The sequence below is a fragment of the Cyberlindnera jadinii genome, assembly GCF_001661405.1.
Source record: "Cyberlindnera jadinii NRRL Y-1542 unplaced genomic scaffold CYBJAscaffold_1, whole genome shotgun sequence".
In the NCBI taxonomy this organism is placed as follows: Eukaryota; Fungi; Ascomycota; class Saccharomycetes; order Phaffomycetales; family Wickerhamomycetaceae; genus Williopsis; species Williopsis jadinii.
The window spans coordinates 296,172-312,138 of NW_017963652.1; the positions used below are offsets into that span (position 1 = coordinate 296,172).

At 42.9% G+C, this 15,967-nt stretch overlaps 8 protein-coding genes across 8 annotated transcripts; 3 read left to right on the top strand and 5 right to left on the bottom strand.

Moving 5' to 3' along the window:
• The first annotated feature begins 40 nt into the window (after nucleotides 1–40).
• Nucleotides 41–830, top strand: ELF1 (Elf1p). Its single transcript, XM_020213234.1, has 2 exons — nucleotides 41–59; nucleotides 117–830. The coding sequence occupies exons 1-2, from the start codon at nucleotides 57–59 to the stop codon at nucleotides 525–527; spliced, it is 414 nt and encodes a 137-aa protein (XP_020072873.1). The 5' UTR covers nucleotides 41–56; the 3' UTR covers nucleotides 528–830.
• A 275-nt stretch (nucleotides 831–1,105) lies between these two features.
• On the bottom strand, nucleotides 1,106–1,426 carry COX6 (cytochrome c oxidase subunit VI; the record flags this gene model as incomplete). Its single annotated transcript, XM_020212272.1, has 1 exon — nucleotides 1,106–1,426. A coding segment is annotated over one exon (321 nt), but the record flags the coding sequence as incomplete, so codon positions are not given.
• A 607-nt stretch (nucleotides 1,427–2,033) lies between these two features.
• Nucleotides 2,034–3,823, bottom strand: YHK8 (Yhk8p). Its single transcript, XM_020213944.1, has one exon. The coding sequence runs from the start codon at nucleotides 3,647–3,649 to the stop codon at nucleotides 2,114–2,116; it is 1,536 nt and encodes a 511-aa protein (XP_020072875.1). The 5' UTR covers nucleotides 3,650–3,823; the 3' UTR covers nucleotides 2,034–2,113.
• A 1,770-nt stretch (nucleotides 3,824–5,593) lies between these two features.
• On the top strand, nucleotides 5,594–7,732 carry CYBJADRAFT_170300 (uncharacterized protein; the record flags this gene model as incomplete). Its single annotated transcript, XM_020216102.1, has 1 exon — nucleotides 5,594–7,732. One exon carries the CDS (start codon nucleotides 5,594–5,596, stop codon nucleotides 7,730–7,732), a length of 2,139 nt encoding a protein of 712 aa, XP_020072876.1.
• A 122-nt stretch (nucleotides 7,733–7,854) lies between these two features.
• CYBJADRAFT_165235 (type I glyceraldehyde-3-phosphate dehydrogenase) lies at nucleotides 7,855–9,259 on the bottom strand. Its single transcript, XM_020213945.1, has one exon. It carries the CDS (start codon nucleotides 8,962–8,964, stop codon nucleotides 7,942–7,944), a length of 1,023 nt encoding a protein of 340 aa, XP_020072877.1. The 5' UTR covers nucleotides 8,965–9,259; the 3' UTR covers nucleotides 7,855–7,941.
• On the top strand, nucleotides 9,078–9,558 carry CYBJADRAFT_3564 (uncharacterized protein). Its single transcript, XM_020217673.1, has one exon. The coding sequence runs from the start codon at nucleotides 9,192–9,194 to the stop codon at nucleotides 9,432–9,434; it is 243 nt and encodes an 80-aa protein (XP_020072878.1). The 5' UTR covers nucleotides 9,078–9,191; the 3' UTR covers nucleotides 9,435–9,558.
• A 124-nt stretch (nucleotides 9,559–9,682) lies between these two features.
• Nucleotides 9,683–10,818, bottom strand: CYBJADRAFT_170302 (putative hydroxyacid dehydrogenase; the record flags this gene model as incomplete). The annotated part of the gene is made up of 2 exons (XM_020216103.1): nucleotides 9,683–10,675; nucleotides 10,732–10,818. 2 exons carry the CDS (start codon nucleotides 10,816–10,818, stop codon nucleotides 9,683–9,685), a joined length of 1,080 nt encoding a protein of 359 aa, XP_020072879.1.
• Nucleotides 10,819–11,172: 354 nt separating this feature from the next.
• CYBJADRAFT_170303 (60S ribosomal protein uL6) lies at nucleotides 11,173–11,748 on the bottom strand (the record flags this gene model as incomplete). Its single annotated transcript, XM_020216104.1, has 1 exon — nucleotides 11,173–11,748. The coding sequence occupies one exon, from the start codon at nucleotides 11,746–11,748 to the stop codon at nucleotides 11,173–11,175; it is 576 nt and encodes a 191-aa protein (XP_020072880.1).
• Between the last annotated feature and the right edge of the window lie 4,219 nt (nucleotides 11,749–15,967).

A 15,967-nucleotide genomic window follows, 5' to 3' on the forward strand; every position in this document is an offset into this window, starting at 1 on the left:
GACAACTTCTTTTGTATACAAGATCTAGTGTTAATTCTCTACTAATTTGGGGATAAATGGTTAGTACAAGTGGGTCTCATGGAAGCTCTAGGGGTTTACTAATGTGCTGGTTGTAGGGTAGAAAGAAATCGTCCGCCAAACCGGTGAAAAGAGTTGTTCAGAAGCTTGACACGCAGTTCAACTGCCTGTTCTGTAATCATGAGAAGTCAATCATATGTACACTGGACAAGAAGAATAACCTGGGGTTCCTATACTGTAAGATCTGTGGACAAAAGTTCCAGACTCCTATCAACGCGCTGAGTAAGCCTGTGGATGTGTATACGGACTGGTTTGACGCTGCAGAGGCTGTTAACGAAGATCATCATAATGGAGGCGACGACGAGGACGACGAGGACGAATACGACGATGAAGACCGAGTACATTCTGCCGGGAGAGGCAATAGCTCGAAAACTGCTAAGACGAACACTATGGATGATGGGTTTATCGAAGATGATGAAGAAGAAGAGGATGGGAACTACAGTGATTAGACATGGACGTGACCGAAGGGAGGAGGAGCAGCTGATGCATATAATTACGATTGATTGTATAATAAATATAATCTGAATTGTTATCTGTTTATAAAGAATCGTTGAATATAATAAAGACATAGAAGTGTAGACAAGTGAAATAAAAGAATTGTGCGAACAAGGACATGCGCAGTGCGATGATGATGCATCACTAGTAATATATCTAGACAAGCAAAGACAAGGAGAAATGGTATATGAAAATGCATTTTGTTTCCTTTTTTCCAATATGACTGATAATAACGATCAAAAAGCACAAGGAATTGCACACTCTGTCCCTTCTCTTCCTGTATGAAACCCATATCATATGGATCTTCTGTGCTGTATGGGAGTAATGATCAAACGTCATCCTTGTCCTTTTTTCCTCTTCAATTAACAATCATCCGATAGATATATAGATATAAACACCACAAAGCGCATGCACTCAGACTCAGAATATGATTTCCCCCTTCTCTGCTTCTTTCTATCTCCCTCATGAACACAACGCCTCAACTTGAAAAGTTGCACGCATCTTAGTTAACGTGCTTCTCGTTGGCCAACTCTGGGAACAAATCCTCCTTCAAAGTAAGACCCAACTCCTCTCTGACATCCTTCAACTCCTCCAAGTAAGCGTTGTACTGGTCGATGGTCTCAACCTTGTATTTCAAACCCTCAAAGACTCTAACAGCAGTAGCGTAGTCGTTGACTCTTCTAGCAGCTCTCAAGGCTTGTTCAATCACAGTTGGAGATGGAACCAAATCGTAAGAGAAGGCATTGTTCAAGATACGTTGTACCTCGAACAAGTCGTAAGCCTGTTCGAACTCCTTCTCGAATCTGGCAGTGAACTCCTCAAAGGTCTCCTCGTGGTGAGCAGAGTAGTTTCTAACACCGTTGAGCTTGAAAGCGTTGGCGGTAACGATACGGGAGGTTGGCAAGGCAATAGAAGCAGCACGAGCAACTGGAACTCTCAAGGCAAATCTGGACAACATTGTAAACACTGGTGATCTTATGTTTTAGGTGATGTTATAAGCAAAGGGAGAAAAAAAGTATCAACAAGAGGGAAAAGGGAAGAAAAAAAAAGTGGGTCCATTCAGTGATGGTTTTTTTTTTCCTTGTTCCTCATTAATTATCGTGGTTTTTATTTGTCCTTCCCAGCCTACGCATTTCTTCCTTCTGTCTAAAAATTTTAGAGCCTCTCTGCCTACGCTCTGCCTACGCTCTGCCTACGCTGAAATTTTTAACGTGTGCGCTGCCCGTGCCTCTGCGCTGCTGTGTGTTTTTTCTGTTCAGCCCGTGGAGACGTGAGCGGGCCTCCTCCTTCTGTGTGCTGTGTGTGTTTTGTTGTGTCCTTCTGGCCTCCAACGGGAGAAAACCACGAAAAGGCTGCCAAACGGCGTATGAAAAAATTCAAGTTTAGCCGGGAAAAAACAACTAAAAGTCTCGCTGTGATTGGTTGGAATCACGAACTGGACAGATTTAAAGGGAAAACAGAAAAAGTGGGTTGATGATTATGTAATTAGTTATGTAATGCATTATGTAATATATTACGTAATGGAGACGTATATCAAAGTCTAATCTGTGTTCCACGCATACGGACTGCGTGCTCGAAGTCTTGCGCCGTCTCTGTAGAAGTAGAAAGGAGCTGGGATCATGGCAATAGCTACGAATGCAAGCAGTGATACACCCCAGTGGACGCCTAGGCCTTCCATCATCTGGACTCCGAACAACGGGAAGATCCCACTGGCGGTGCTTCTAACGAGCGAATTGCCTGCAAGTGCGCTCGCAGCGTACAGCCTGTAGGCATCACCGGTGTAGGCAAAGACACCTTGGAATGAGAGCGCAACACCTGAGCCGAATACCCCTGAGCCGATTATGGGTGCAATCCAATGTAGGTCGGAGTAGCTGGTCCAAGCTATGATGAACAGTCCCATGGGGACGACAATAACACCACACATCAGAGGGTAGAATCTGAACTCTGGTATATCCTCACCGTCATGCGAGTGAACCCTGCTGTTGTACACTTTCTGGAAATATGGTGCAAAGGACCCGCCAACTATCATTCCAATCAGCATACCCATGAACGTCAAGCCCTGCTGCCATATGCCAAACCCGTAGACTGTACGGAAGATGTAAGGGAATGCGACAAAAAACAGGTAGACGATACCAAGTGCCAGCCCAGTGTAGGAGCACAGGACTGCCATCATTGGGTCTCTTAATAAGAGTAACAGCGGCCTCTTGGGAGCCTGGAGACATGTGACGATCAAGGAATGTTTCCTGAACTTCTCCAATGGTGCATAGTACTTATCATCGCCTGTCTTTTCCCGGATTCTCTTGGCCTTACGAACCAGTAAGATTGGAACATAGGTCTCCGGAAGACAGAAGATGACAAACATAAGCATTACTCCACTGAAAATCGTAAGGATGTGAAATGTCCATCTCCAATGGATATGCGCGTTGACGAACCCAGAGAGCAAGGGCCCTAAAGAAGGACCCATAAATGGTGCTAATGAATAGATGCACATAGGCACGCCAATCTCGTGCTTCTTGAATATGTCAGTAACGGTACCACCAGCAATAGATAAGAAGCAACTACCAAAAAACCCTGACATGAACCTTCCAAACAGCATGCCTCCATAGTTTGGTGAAAACTCTGTTAGAAACTCAAAGCATGTACACAGCGATAATCCAAATACAAACGTTATCTTTCTTCCATAAAACTCGCTGATTGGAGACAGAAACAGAGGGCCAAATCCAAGTCCCCAGATGTACATGGATATACCCAGCACAGATACTTCTCGCGAGATATCCATGGCATCCATGATATTCTGTGACGCTAAAGCCCACGCTGATGAGATCATCGTCACACATATAGACGTCGTAGCAATGATAATGACGATGAACCATTTACGCCATGTGGACATTGTGGCATTGGTATTTTCAATATCATCAAAGCCGTCAAACTTCACCTCGTATGGGTCCACAGACTCTTCAACATCGTTATTTTGAGCAGATTTTGATGCACACGAGTTTATGGTCCTAAGGTCCGCTTCATCAGGCTGGATAGAGTATACCCTTTCGAGATCGACATCCGTACTGTCAGATGTCATCTCTTGAGTGTCAGGTGGAACTGTATAAACTTTTCAGCACAAGATGTACAATTTAAAGCAGATTACCTTGGTGAGTGTTCTAACTAACCAAGTGATACAAGACCAATTGAGGGACTGGTTGGAGAGATGGATGAAAGTAACAATTGAAGGCTTTTCTCTCTTGATATATACAAAGTATGGGCTTCTTGGAGAAGAACGAAAAGCAATAAACAAACAGTCATTTTGCATAAAAAAGTGTCTTAAGGTGACTTAAGAGGCGATGACCGAGTCCCAATACTTTATCTCCGCAATTAGTCAGCCTTGGTCCTGAGATAAGGCCGATAAAAACACAATTACTCCGAAACGTATGGCTTCATACACCGATACGATGCTGATTGCCCTGAAATCACGAGAGGTGTTTCGTTCAAAAGCATATACCATAAGAGTTCTTGACTCGATGGAGCTATTTAGTTTAGTTGAGAGCCATACAGGAATATTTGAGGGTCCTGTGTGGATCGTAAAGAGCACATTGATGTCTTGAACCAAACTATCCAATTGAAGAGGGTATTGTCTAATCAGTGATAGAAGATCTTTGTAGCTTTCCTGAATCTCAAAATACTTCAAGTCTAATATTGCGAACTGCTGGTCTGTTAACGGTGACAATTCAAGTTTCGGAGTGCTCATGCGGTCGAGCAATTTCACTTGGTTGAGCAATGATTGTAGCCAAACATCCAGCGACAATTATTTGGATCAGTCCCAGAAGGTTGAGGTTTTTCAGATAATCAAGTTACTAAAGATGCCACGACATCATAACCACCTGTGCCAGTTTTAGTAACTGCTTAGTGAGGTGTAAATATCTAATAGAGTCCTCAAATCAGACTCGAGTATGAACCAAATACTTTTAAAAGCATCTAATCAGTTGTAAATTGTGCGCATAAAGTACTTCACCAAGCTGAGACTACTGAGTCTTCAATTAAAGATTATAAACTGGGAAGAAGAGACTATGAATGTTCATATTTCCGTTTACTTAACTACAAGACTTGGATTTGATACATAATTCGGTGCAGAACTCGGACCTGGTTGATATGCAATTGGAGGTATACATACATCAACAACATACCACAGAACATTTTGGGTATTATTCCCATGCCAACAGTGACTGATTAATTCTATTGTAGAGAATAGCTTCGATTGCTGTTTAATTGAGTGAGTTGTGGAGTTTCGAAACTCCAAAAGATGTCACTAGATCTACAGGAGATGTCATCTATATTTCAATTGACATAAGAAGATGTGTATAGCCTAACACGATTAGGACTATATTCCTCATTCGGGTGTGTAAGAGTTTCAAAGGGCTTTCAACCATGTACAAGAACACCATCCTTTGTATCCATAATGAGGTTCTTACGTATCAACCGATCCTTAGAGTAAAACATCTAAGGCAACGTATATCTATGTACATCATATCTAATGTAACTATATCATCTTCTTCCCTATACACTCCCTATTAACCAAGTTTGAACTGTCACACCAAACAACGCTATAAATCATTGTAAAAGAATATCCTTCGCTTACTCATACGACCATGCGACTGGATCAATACTACGCACACTCCTAAAACCGCACCAACAAACACCCTGGGGGAACACAAGACAGTACCACTGAATCAGTGACTCACCATGGGATACTTCATATCCCAGAAAGCCAAACAGAACACGGCCTCTACAACTAACACAACACTCTGCTGATGAACCAAGCAGTGATTGACGGTATTACATAAGAAGAGCCCAAACTTCGGTGGGGACCGCATACACCCAGACACCACACACATAGAGGGAAAAGGATGTCTCGCCCATTTCAACGAACGGGACAAGGGGGATTTCTCCAACACAAAAAGATCACAAAGCTCAGTCAAAATCAACAACAACAAAGGCCAAACAAAGCGGCGGAACCGAAAACTTTCCCGCTATGTTGAGAAGATCTGTAATGGGTCTCCGTATCCTGAAGCAGTGGAAATCTCAGTCACGGCGTAAGCTCTACCATTTTGGAGAGTTGAGTTTGAACTCATCAATTTCTCTGCCCAATCCTCCCCTGATTCATCCACATAACTCAATAGCCGCGGCGGTACATCAACCGCCACGTCCAATGGCGTCGTCGTTGGAGTCCCTGGAGAGAGTGTTGCGCTCGAGTGGGCCGAGGGTTACAAAGAGAACGTCGTTGGGCCAACTGCCCCAAGCGCTAAGGCATAAGATGAAGAAATGCAGTGATCCCCATGTGAGGTTGGATCTGATGTTGGACTTCAAGGAACCGCTACGTGTCTCATTAGCGAATATAGATAACGTACTGGAGAAAGATTTTGGAGTCGGTAGTGCTGTGGAGGCGTTGGAGGTGCTGGATGATAGAACCATGGTGAAACTCGTCAAGTACTACATCGTTCATAGAGATTACAACAGAGCCAGTGTTCTTGTCCATAGTGTTCTTCTCAACAGATTCCAAGACGTTTCACTGATTCACAAGCTGAATGCAGCTATCTTTGATTCTCTGAAGAAGGATTATGATTTGTCCTTGGGTTTCATGGATCTATGTCGCTCTTTGTACAAGACCTGTGAAGGGGATATGAAACTGTTCAAATTTTGCTTCACCTCTTTGACAAACAATGGCGCTGTTCTAAGAGATTTGCATTTCAAGCATCCAATGTTTCTCGATGTTTTAAGATATATTCAACTGGCAACTGTGATAGAACACTGTGATGACGTTACAGTTTTACCGCAACAGTACTGGACCACGGGGTATGACTACGTTGACTTAGCCCTGGTGAAGAAGCTGTTAGAACAAGGTTCAAAGACAGAGGCTTTAGAACACATGAATGGAACAGGGTTGATTAAAGAAGATGGACTTTTCAACAGGGTCATAGCTTCTATTTCATCTCCTATAGATGAAACCATTTCACTACAGATCCTGAAGAATACTACAAACTTTGGAATGCTGGACAAGGAAACCTGGAGACGTATGAAATCGAAACCAAAATTCTTCAAAACTTGTTTCGAAACCACCTCCTCTCCAAAGTTGAAACATGAACTTCAATCTATCTATCTATTAAAGCTGATAAAGTCGGGGAAGCTGTTATCGGCAAAGCAACACGTCAGACGTTATATTCAAGATGTAGCGCATTGGAGTGTTTCGCCGCTGATATCACTTGTACTGGTTACGAAGGATCAGGTACTCTGTGGAGAGATGTTGAGAAATATGACACCTTCTACTCGAAACATCTTTTTAGACCTTGGTTTAAAAAGAATATATTCGGATATGAAGAGATGCAAAGAAGTCGTATCTCCAGAATCACAATTACCGCAGGTTGAGTGGCTATTGAAATGTTGTAATTACAAACTTTCAGATGCAACCTTTGAAACGCTTTGTTCGTTCTTGTCAACTCTGCCGCTAGAAGCACAAGCTTCCCTTTTGCAAAGAATATCTGGACCAAGTGCATCTGCCTACTTATCATTTATCAAACGTTGTAAATCTGTTCTTGTTGTTAAATCATTGATCCAACAGAGAAGATTCCGGACACGTGCAGAGAAGAGTGCATTGTGTAAAGTTATTGATTTACACTTGTCATTTACTGATATCAAGTACCTGTTTGGAGAGTTGGATTCAACTGACTATAACTCTTTGCATCCAAAATATGTGCATTGTATTCTAAAAAAGGATCATCTGCCAAAGGCTCAGAAATTCTTGGAGAGTTATCCAAATGAAACCTCGAAATTAATGTTAAACAACCATTTGGCAATCTCTGAACCGCTGCAATTAACAAGATCAACGGAGTGTCAATCCAGCAATGAAAAACTTCAAGTTGAGACGTACAACAGACTTTTGGATAACTCAAGACTCTACATGGACCGTACTCTACGGTTCGGCTTGAAGCAGTTGAAGAGAAACCACAAGATGGATCAAAAGACGTTGTGTATACTCGTATTGAAGCAGTGTGTGGAGAGAACAAAACTTTGCAACAGGGGGTCTATCGTTATGAACGAACGTTTGAAATGGGCACTTTCTCAATGTGACCGTTATAACGTTCCTTCTGGTGTCATTGAAGGGATTATGAGTTGATCAATTAACCCCAGCATTGACGTATTTATTTATTTATCTGCATCCACTATTTATTATTTATTGGGGTTCTTTTATCATGTCCCCTCTATTTATCTCATTTCTTATTTATTGTCTACATGGTCATTCACTGGAATGAAACATCACTAAAGTGTTATAAATGCATGCTATTTGGTGATTTAAAACTATAACCGAATATGTTGACGTTGAAGTTAAGCGTTAGCTGATACTTGAGAGATGTGTTGAAGAAGATCAACAACTCTTGCAGAGTACCCGTACTCGTTATCGTACCAAGCAAGCAACTTGAAGAAGTGAGGGTTCAACTCCAAACCAGCCTTTGCATCAAAGATGGATGATCTTGAGTCACTTGTGAAGTCTGAACTCACAACGAATTCATCAGTGTAACCCAACACACCCTTGAGCTTACCCTCTGCGGCTTCTTTGATAGTTTGTTTGATCTCGTCGTATGACGTTGCCTTGTTGACACGGACTGTAAGATCCACGATGGAGATATTTATCGTTGGAACTCTGAGAGAGATACCTGTGATTTTCCCCTTGAGTTGTGGGATAACAGCAGCAACAGCCTTCGCAGCACCTGTTGAAGAAGGAATGATGTTACCTGGGGCAGAACGACCACCTCTCCAGTCCTTTCTTGAGGTACCGTCAACCAACTTTTGAGAGGCAGTGGCTGAGTGAACCGTTGTCATCAACGCATCCAAGATCTCAAACTTGTCGTTAATGACTTTGACCAAAGGAGCCAAACAGTTCGTCGTACAAGAAGCGTTAGAGACAATGGTCATCTCTGGCTTGTACTCGCTCTCGTTAACTCCAACGACGAACATTGGGGCAGTCTTGGAAGGAGCAGTAATGATAACCTTCTTAGCACCGCCAATGATGTGCTTCTGCGCAGAATCCAGCTCTTTGAAAACACCTGTTGATTCGATAACGTAATCAACTCCCAACTCACCCCAAGGAATGTTCACCGGGTCGGTCTCTCTGTAGAGCAGCACTCTCTTACCGTTAATGATAAGAGCCTCATCATCGTGCTCCACGGTACCTGGGAACTTACCGTGTGTGGAGTCGTACTTGAACAGGTACGCAGCGTACTCAGTATCAGTGGATGGGTTGTTGATGGCAACCATGTTGATGTTCTCGTTCTTTGGGTCCGTGAGAATGTTTCTAAGGACAAGACGTCCGATACGGCCAAAACCGTTGATACCGACTGTGATTGGCATTGTATTCAATTGATCAATTTGACTTGCTGATGGACAGAGCAAACTACACCGAAAAAACAAAAGAAGCCCAAGCGAGGACCCCTTCTAAAACAAGACAAGTGGACTATCTCCAACCTTTTATACTAGAATTTTTTGGCCCTCATGGGGGAACAAGAGGCACAACAGATGACATCAAATGACAAGGGAAAAAGCTCAACATTTCCCCGGACAAATGCCTCAATGTACATATGTACCGGTTACTGAATTGGCCCTTTAGAGTTGTACTAACCGCATCACTCGTCCTCATGCTTGAGCGTGGGGGAGGCCAAGCTCAAAGCAACGTACACGGGACAGAAAGGGAAACAACCGGGTCCTCTGCTAAAAACAGCGGGTGGAACAAGCTCCTGGTCTGGTCGAGACACGCGCGAAATGTAAACCATTTCGTATTTGGCGCACAACCCCGGACCTGTGCGCTACGCTTTGACGGCTAAATTAATTCCGGGAGTCGGGTCCAACTTTTCTGTGGTGTTGGGGTTTAAACTCTAGGGAAAAAATACAAAAGATAACGCCGGGGTCTGTGATTGGCCGGAGTGCGATAAACTCTAACCCTATTTCTCAGATTACATAAACATCCAGACACCGTTGTTTACATTGCACACACACTTCAACAGCACTCTATACACTGCCAACGTGGTGGAAAGGAACTTCCCTTCCGCCATCCAATGAGCTTGTTTCTGTTTCAAACCACCTTGGATCTGCCTTCAACTGCATCAACGACAACACTCCAAATGTTTGCAAGCGCATAGCGTGCGGTTGCATCGAAGTTCTCCTTGGTGCTCGATGCCATGTGCGGCGTAAGGCTCACGTCGCATCTGTTCAGGAGCCTTGGATCAATCGCTGGTTCGTGTGTATAGACATCCAGGCCTATCCAGGCGATCTTGCCCTGTTGTAACCGTTCTATCGCGTACGACTCGTCAATGACGAACCCACGTCCAACGTTGATCACCTTACAGCCAGGGGGTAGCAGATCGATCTTGTCTCGGCTAACAAGGTTCCTGGTTGAATCATTGCCTGGGCAGCTGATGACCAAGACATCGCTCTGCTTGCACAGCTCTTCTAGCTCCGGCTCATATGTATACGAACTGTCCTTGTTCTCGTTCCTCTGGGTATAGACGACTCTCATACCCAGGGCTTGGACCCTTTTCGCAATACACTGACCAATACGCCCCAGCCCTATGATACCACACGTCTTGTTGAACGGGGAACGTGCCAGCTGTCCTCCAGCGTATTCACCGAACGGGAACGCGTTTTTCAACCACTGGTCTGTCTCGACGCCTAATTTGCCTTGCAAATGATCATACCCTTTGGTTTGTAGTTGTCTTCTTGCCTCTATGACATGGCCAGTGGAGTGTGCCCTGGTTTCAAACCTCTTGAAGAACCTGAAAGACTCCAAGATATGCCACAGGACGGTATCACCAACATCTTCGGCTCCAAGTGATGGTGTGTTGTATAGCTGAATCCCTCTGGCTGCCAATTTCTCATGGTCGTACTGTTCATGTCCAACAGAACATATCGCAATGACTCGCAATGTGTCTGGAAGATGGTCAATCAATTCACCTTTCATACCGCCAAGAAGATGAAATCCAAGCCATGCTCCGTATATGGCAACGATGTCGTTAAACTCTGAATGGAATTTATCGATGAGTTCCTCTCTTGTCGTCAACTTGTAATGCTGAAACAATTTGGTTAGTTTCGTGGCAACGTCTTGGATTCATTATATGAACTTACAATACATTCAAAGTGCTCTTTGAATCGAAGATACTCCTCGAGAGTCTCGTCAAGATCACCAACGAATAACACTTTTGGCTTTGTCATTGGGGATTCAATGTGCCGAGGATATAGTACTCCTTGGTTTCGATGAGGCATGAGGAGAAATGATACCGCTCCTCGAAAATTCACCCCGAGAAACTTGCTATGCAGCAAACACCTGTTCGCCACACATCAAGTCTTTCCAGAGAGTGACAAACTGAACCAATTACACACTTCTAGCTCTACGTTACGAGAAAAGATGAGGGTTACGGAGAAAACTTATCGTATTGGACCATTGTGGGTTCTGCATTTAGTCGAACGCTGTAATGGAGTCCATGAAGAATGGTTCTATGTATGTATATAACAGAAGAAAAGCAGATTCAAGTCGTAAAGGGGGTCATTAGTAAACAAGTGAGACGCTTAGTCGTCCTCAACAATGGTACCCTTTTCAGAGACATAGATACCATCGAGGAACTTTCTGATATCTTTGTTTCTAACACGACAGATCTGTTGAACATCAGCACAAGTCTGAGAGACATCCTCAACAGAGTTACCAGAGAGAACAATCTCATCCTTTTGGTTGGCGGAGAACTCAACATCAACACCTTCTCTCACCTTAACCAGTCTAACTTGCTTGTCACCCAAAAAGTTTCTGATCTCGATGTACTTGTCACCATCCTTGTCAATAGTGTTCACATTGATTGGGAAATGCGCATAGACGTATCTCATCTTGTACTTGTAACCCTTGGTGACACCGGTGATCAAGTTGGCGATCAAAGACTTGACGGTTCTCAAGGCAGCAACGTGCTTTCTGTCACCGTTGTGGACAGTGATCTTGATCTCCTTGTTAGAGACCTTGGTGAAAGTAACATCAATGTGTCTCAAGTTCTTAGAGAGGGTACCTCTTGGACCAGTAACAGTGACAAGTCTGGACTTGATTTGGACTTTAACACCCTCTGGAATGGCCAAGGATTGATCGGTTCTGATGTACTTCATTGTTGTCTAATTTGGGGGTATTTGTTTGTTGTTGCGTTTGTTTTCGTTGAAATAAAATGAAAAAAGTGGAAAAAAAACTTTTCACCTCTTCAGAAAATTTTGTTTGGCGTTTTTTCGCAGTCCTGTTGATGTCCGGATGTTGAGATGTTGGGATGTTTTATGACGCAGCGAAGACTCCAATCCTTTGTATACAGACAACTGTTGATAAGCGTCCATTTACTAAACTGATAATTGGTTAAAATGGTGTAGAAATAATGTATTAATTGGTATTGAGGGTGTATGTTCTTAATTGAACTTCAGTCTCATCAATATCCACCATCAAGGAGGCTGCAGTGACACCTCGTGTGCCCGAAGAACAAAGCCACTTCCTGCAATATTCTCTGAACTGGTACTACTGACTTGTTGTGAAGCTGTAGCAGATGAGAAGTGCTCAGATTTTGTAAATCCATAGGCAGAGGATGGGAATACCGGGATCGTCTTGGTGGCCTCATGTACTGCTTCTAAGGATAGGGATTTATTATCAGAAGCATTGTTTATAAGGGTTTCATTGTTATAATTTCCATTTTCGCCCTTCGATGGCACCCACCATTTGGAAGTCAGCTGTGATGTTGTTGCTATTGTTAATTGGGCCACTTGTACTTGAATATTATCGTAAGCAAACACGACATACGTATTAATCAAAAAAACGTCTCCCCGAGTAGTTGGAGAACTGGTCACTATGAGTGATAAGCACCTTGATGCTCACAATAGTTTGCACCTGGTGACTCAGAAAAGATACTCGTAACCCGCGTAATCCCAAAACTGTTATCTTGGGGTATCAAAGGTTTGGTGGTCCATGTCAAAGGCCCCATAAATTCCACAAGGATGGCCTCTATGAATAAGAAAGTAACTGTACCACCACCATTTGGTGGCGCAGTAAAGATTGAAAAAATCGTTAGTCATAAATCACTTGAGCCTGTATCCAATTGAACAAGGAATTCCAAGTCTGAAACTGTGATCTTGTTGGTATTGTAATAATTCATCGTCATAGAGGAGATCACAGCGTACATTTTGGATATCTCTTTAGGCTAATTTAGGTCTCTTCTCTGCAATTGCAAATTCCCTCACTCTCAAAACAGCGAACTTGAGCGGTTTAATGGTTGTTTCCACAATGGCCAAGGCTATAAATGCTAAACCTGTGAAGAGTTGACATTCTCATAGTTGAAAGAATAGCCAAATATTAACTCCTGTAATCAGTTAATAAGGCTTAAAAAAACTTGGCAGGACCGACTGTTATGTAATGCTTTGTAAGTCAGCATATAGAGTCCAGTCGTATTTAGACTCTAAGATATGTATCTCGTACGTAAGTTCGTAAGGAAATATGTAATAACTGGCAGAAACTGTCTGTGATGTGCCCTACCATGTATATCCCGCGTTGTTCATTTCTCAAACAACGTTCTTTAAAGTTGGGTCTTTGCATTAAAGGACTTCTTTACATCTACATGTCTAGTTTTTTCCAGGATTAAACGATATAATCAACAAACGTGTATCATTACGAATAACTGAAGGGGTAAAAGTCCAGAAGGGCCGAAAACTAACGATGTATTAGCCATAGGGTAGCTTATGATTTCCAAGCATGCGCAAGGAGCTGAGCCACCATTTTGTACATCAGATTTTGCATGACTTCTAACAAGCGAGAGTTGTATATTTGTATAGCCTCAGTCATAGATATATAACAAGCAGAATATACAAGTATAATCACAGTTCCTATCATAGACATATGAGGTCACCTTGCCCATCATGTGATTCTTTGGGAGTAATACAAGGGTAATTTTGTACATGGAAACTTGTAAATGATATACAGGAGCACAGCATCTGTTGAAGCAATTTGGCACCATTTAATGAGGATGGCATTGCAAACAGTCAAGTGCTGAAAAGATCATAGGACAGCTACAATTCGTGTTTCAAATAAACGGTGGAACATTCCCGAGTCCAGTTTACTGTGTACACTCACTGTGCGTCTTATAGGAAACGAATAAGTGGAAAGACAACAGAAAAGTATACATGCTGATTAATAATTTCATAATCAATTTCCAATGGCGGATTATAGAAGGTTGTTGCACCATGCACCAACGATATGCCAGACACATGTCCTATTGGGACCAAGTGGGCATCAGTTTTGAGCAGTTTGGTATGCTGAGCAAATTGCAGCAGAATACACTGTACATATACTGTTTTGGTATATGTTTCGTAATGGCTCATAACATTTGGCCCTCTAGACATGCCTCAACAACTCGATAATCTATATGTTCTGGCAGTCTCACTACTACTCATGAATCTTCATCACAGTAGTCGTAATATATAACAGTACAAACAGGTGCTAATCACCAATTCTGATCTCTGCAGGCTGTATATTTGGCCAATACGTGACATGCACCTTGCGCACATCCATCTGACTTTGGTCCCAGGCTTACGAAAATACGCAAGGTAGTCATCGCCTGAAGCTGTGGTCAGATCTAAGCAATGAGGACAGATCTGTAAAAAGTGGGCAAACTTCGCTGCAGAAGTACAGAACATGGCAGTTAGTGATCATTCGAGATCACGGATCTAACTTTTCAAAACAAAGAATTGTTGTTATTATAGACACAAGTATGTAGTGCTGGCCACAATGTATGATTGACATGAGGGCTGCCGAATTGAATCATGGTTATTATATGGATAAATTCTTAGATCCAATTCTATTTATAGGGCCCTCTTAGTGCAAAGTACATTCCTTCGACTATCAAATACACAAATACTAAAGGGATGGGAGGTCGAATTCAAGTCCCTGTTGATTAATTGCTGTTGAAATTAGTACAGTACAAATGTGCCATAAATGACTTCGTCGTATAGCCTTGGAAGCACTATTATTTTTAATGAATTTCTAGGGTTTCGGTGTTTAGAACATTCAATTGGCTCATTATTCTATGGTTATCCAATTGTTAGTTATATATCATCGCTCGTGATTATTGTATGATCTATCAAATTCGCAACGGAGAAGCACTCGGCACATACAAATCGGCCTTTGATTATATTGGTGCTGCCCGTACCGTGCTGCCCTAAAACGAACGTACTTCCCTACGTAAGTATATACCCTTCCTGCAATGGAGAAACCATCTGTCGCTAATGGCTCCCCCACTGTAGGCTTGGGTATAGTTTACGTAGGCTAGTTGGTGGACCATCCTGGTGGATACCATACAACTGCATCTGTATGTAATCCCTCCAGGTGGTCCGAGTCCTATAGACTTCTATAAACTTCTATAAACTTCTGCGTGTGTCTGGAGACTAATGCTTGACTCAAGTGCTCAACTAAAGTCGAAATCTGACCATCAGAGTGAACTTTACATGCTTGACCAGAGCACTGTAATTCACCATGAGTCGTCGTTGATCTCAACTTTCACTCGCCTCACAGATCGTGCCTCAGACCTCAGACCTCAGACCTCAGACCTCAATCATCACTTCCCGAACTGCCATGCACTTGCTTAGATGTATAGGGCTTGTGAACAAATATTCAGGCACCTGTGAGTTCAATCATCCTGACCAGGGAAGAATGAACAATGGCAACCACAATTTGTATGACATCTTCCAACACAACCTCCACATCCAAGGTACACATCGTAACTCCTCTTCTGTATGTAGCTCTTCCTCATGTGAACAAAATCCATAATCAGGTTTCTCCAACAAGCAAAGGTTGACCAGACCTCGGCTTGTTGTAAGTCACCATCATAGAGATCTCACTTGGTTTCTGCAGCTGTTTGTACACCCTGTTGCCCTCACTCATCATGATCTTGTCGTAATTCAACTTCGCAAGAGGGAGACCAGTATGCTTCTTCTAGCATATGAGTAGTGCTGGTACAAGGCAACAGTTCATGGTATACGTCCTTGCTTCATATCACTCTCTGAATGACACCTGGTTGAGCACTGGGTTCAGTCGAAGGAGTGGCTCAAGAGCACAGAAAGCTGTCCATCCAGTAGAAGCTGTCCACACTTCCACTGGCATTCTGCGCTCAAGATCAACCTTCAACATCACCACAGGTATCAAACCCTGAGTCTCACCATCACACTCCTACTGTTCTTCTGACTTGAGTCCAAAGAACTGCGGTAGAAGTGGTAGATGTGGTAGAAGTGATACCCTTGAGCTGTTTATGGAGGAAGTACTTGGGAAGGAGGAAAAGTGGGAAACAATTCCAAACAGATATTC

Excerpts from the sequence above, each read along its gene's own strand:
- YHK8 (XM_020213944.1), bottom strand. The coding sequence starts at position 3,649 with ATGACATCTGACAGTACGGATGTCGATCTCGAAAGGGTATACTCTATC.
- CYBJADRAFT_165235 (XM_020213945.1), bottom strand. The coding sequence starts at position 8,964 with ATGCCAATCACAGTCGGTATCAACGGTTTTGGCCGTATCGGACGTCTT.
- CYBJADRAFT_3564 (XM_020217673.1), top strand. The coding sequence starts at position 9,192 with ATGTACCGGTTACTGAATTGGCCCTTTAGAGTTGTACTAACCGCATCA.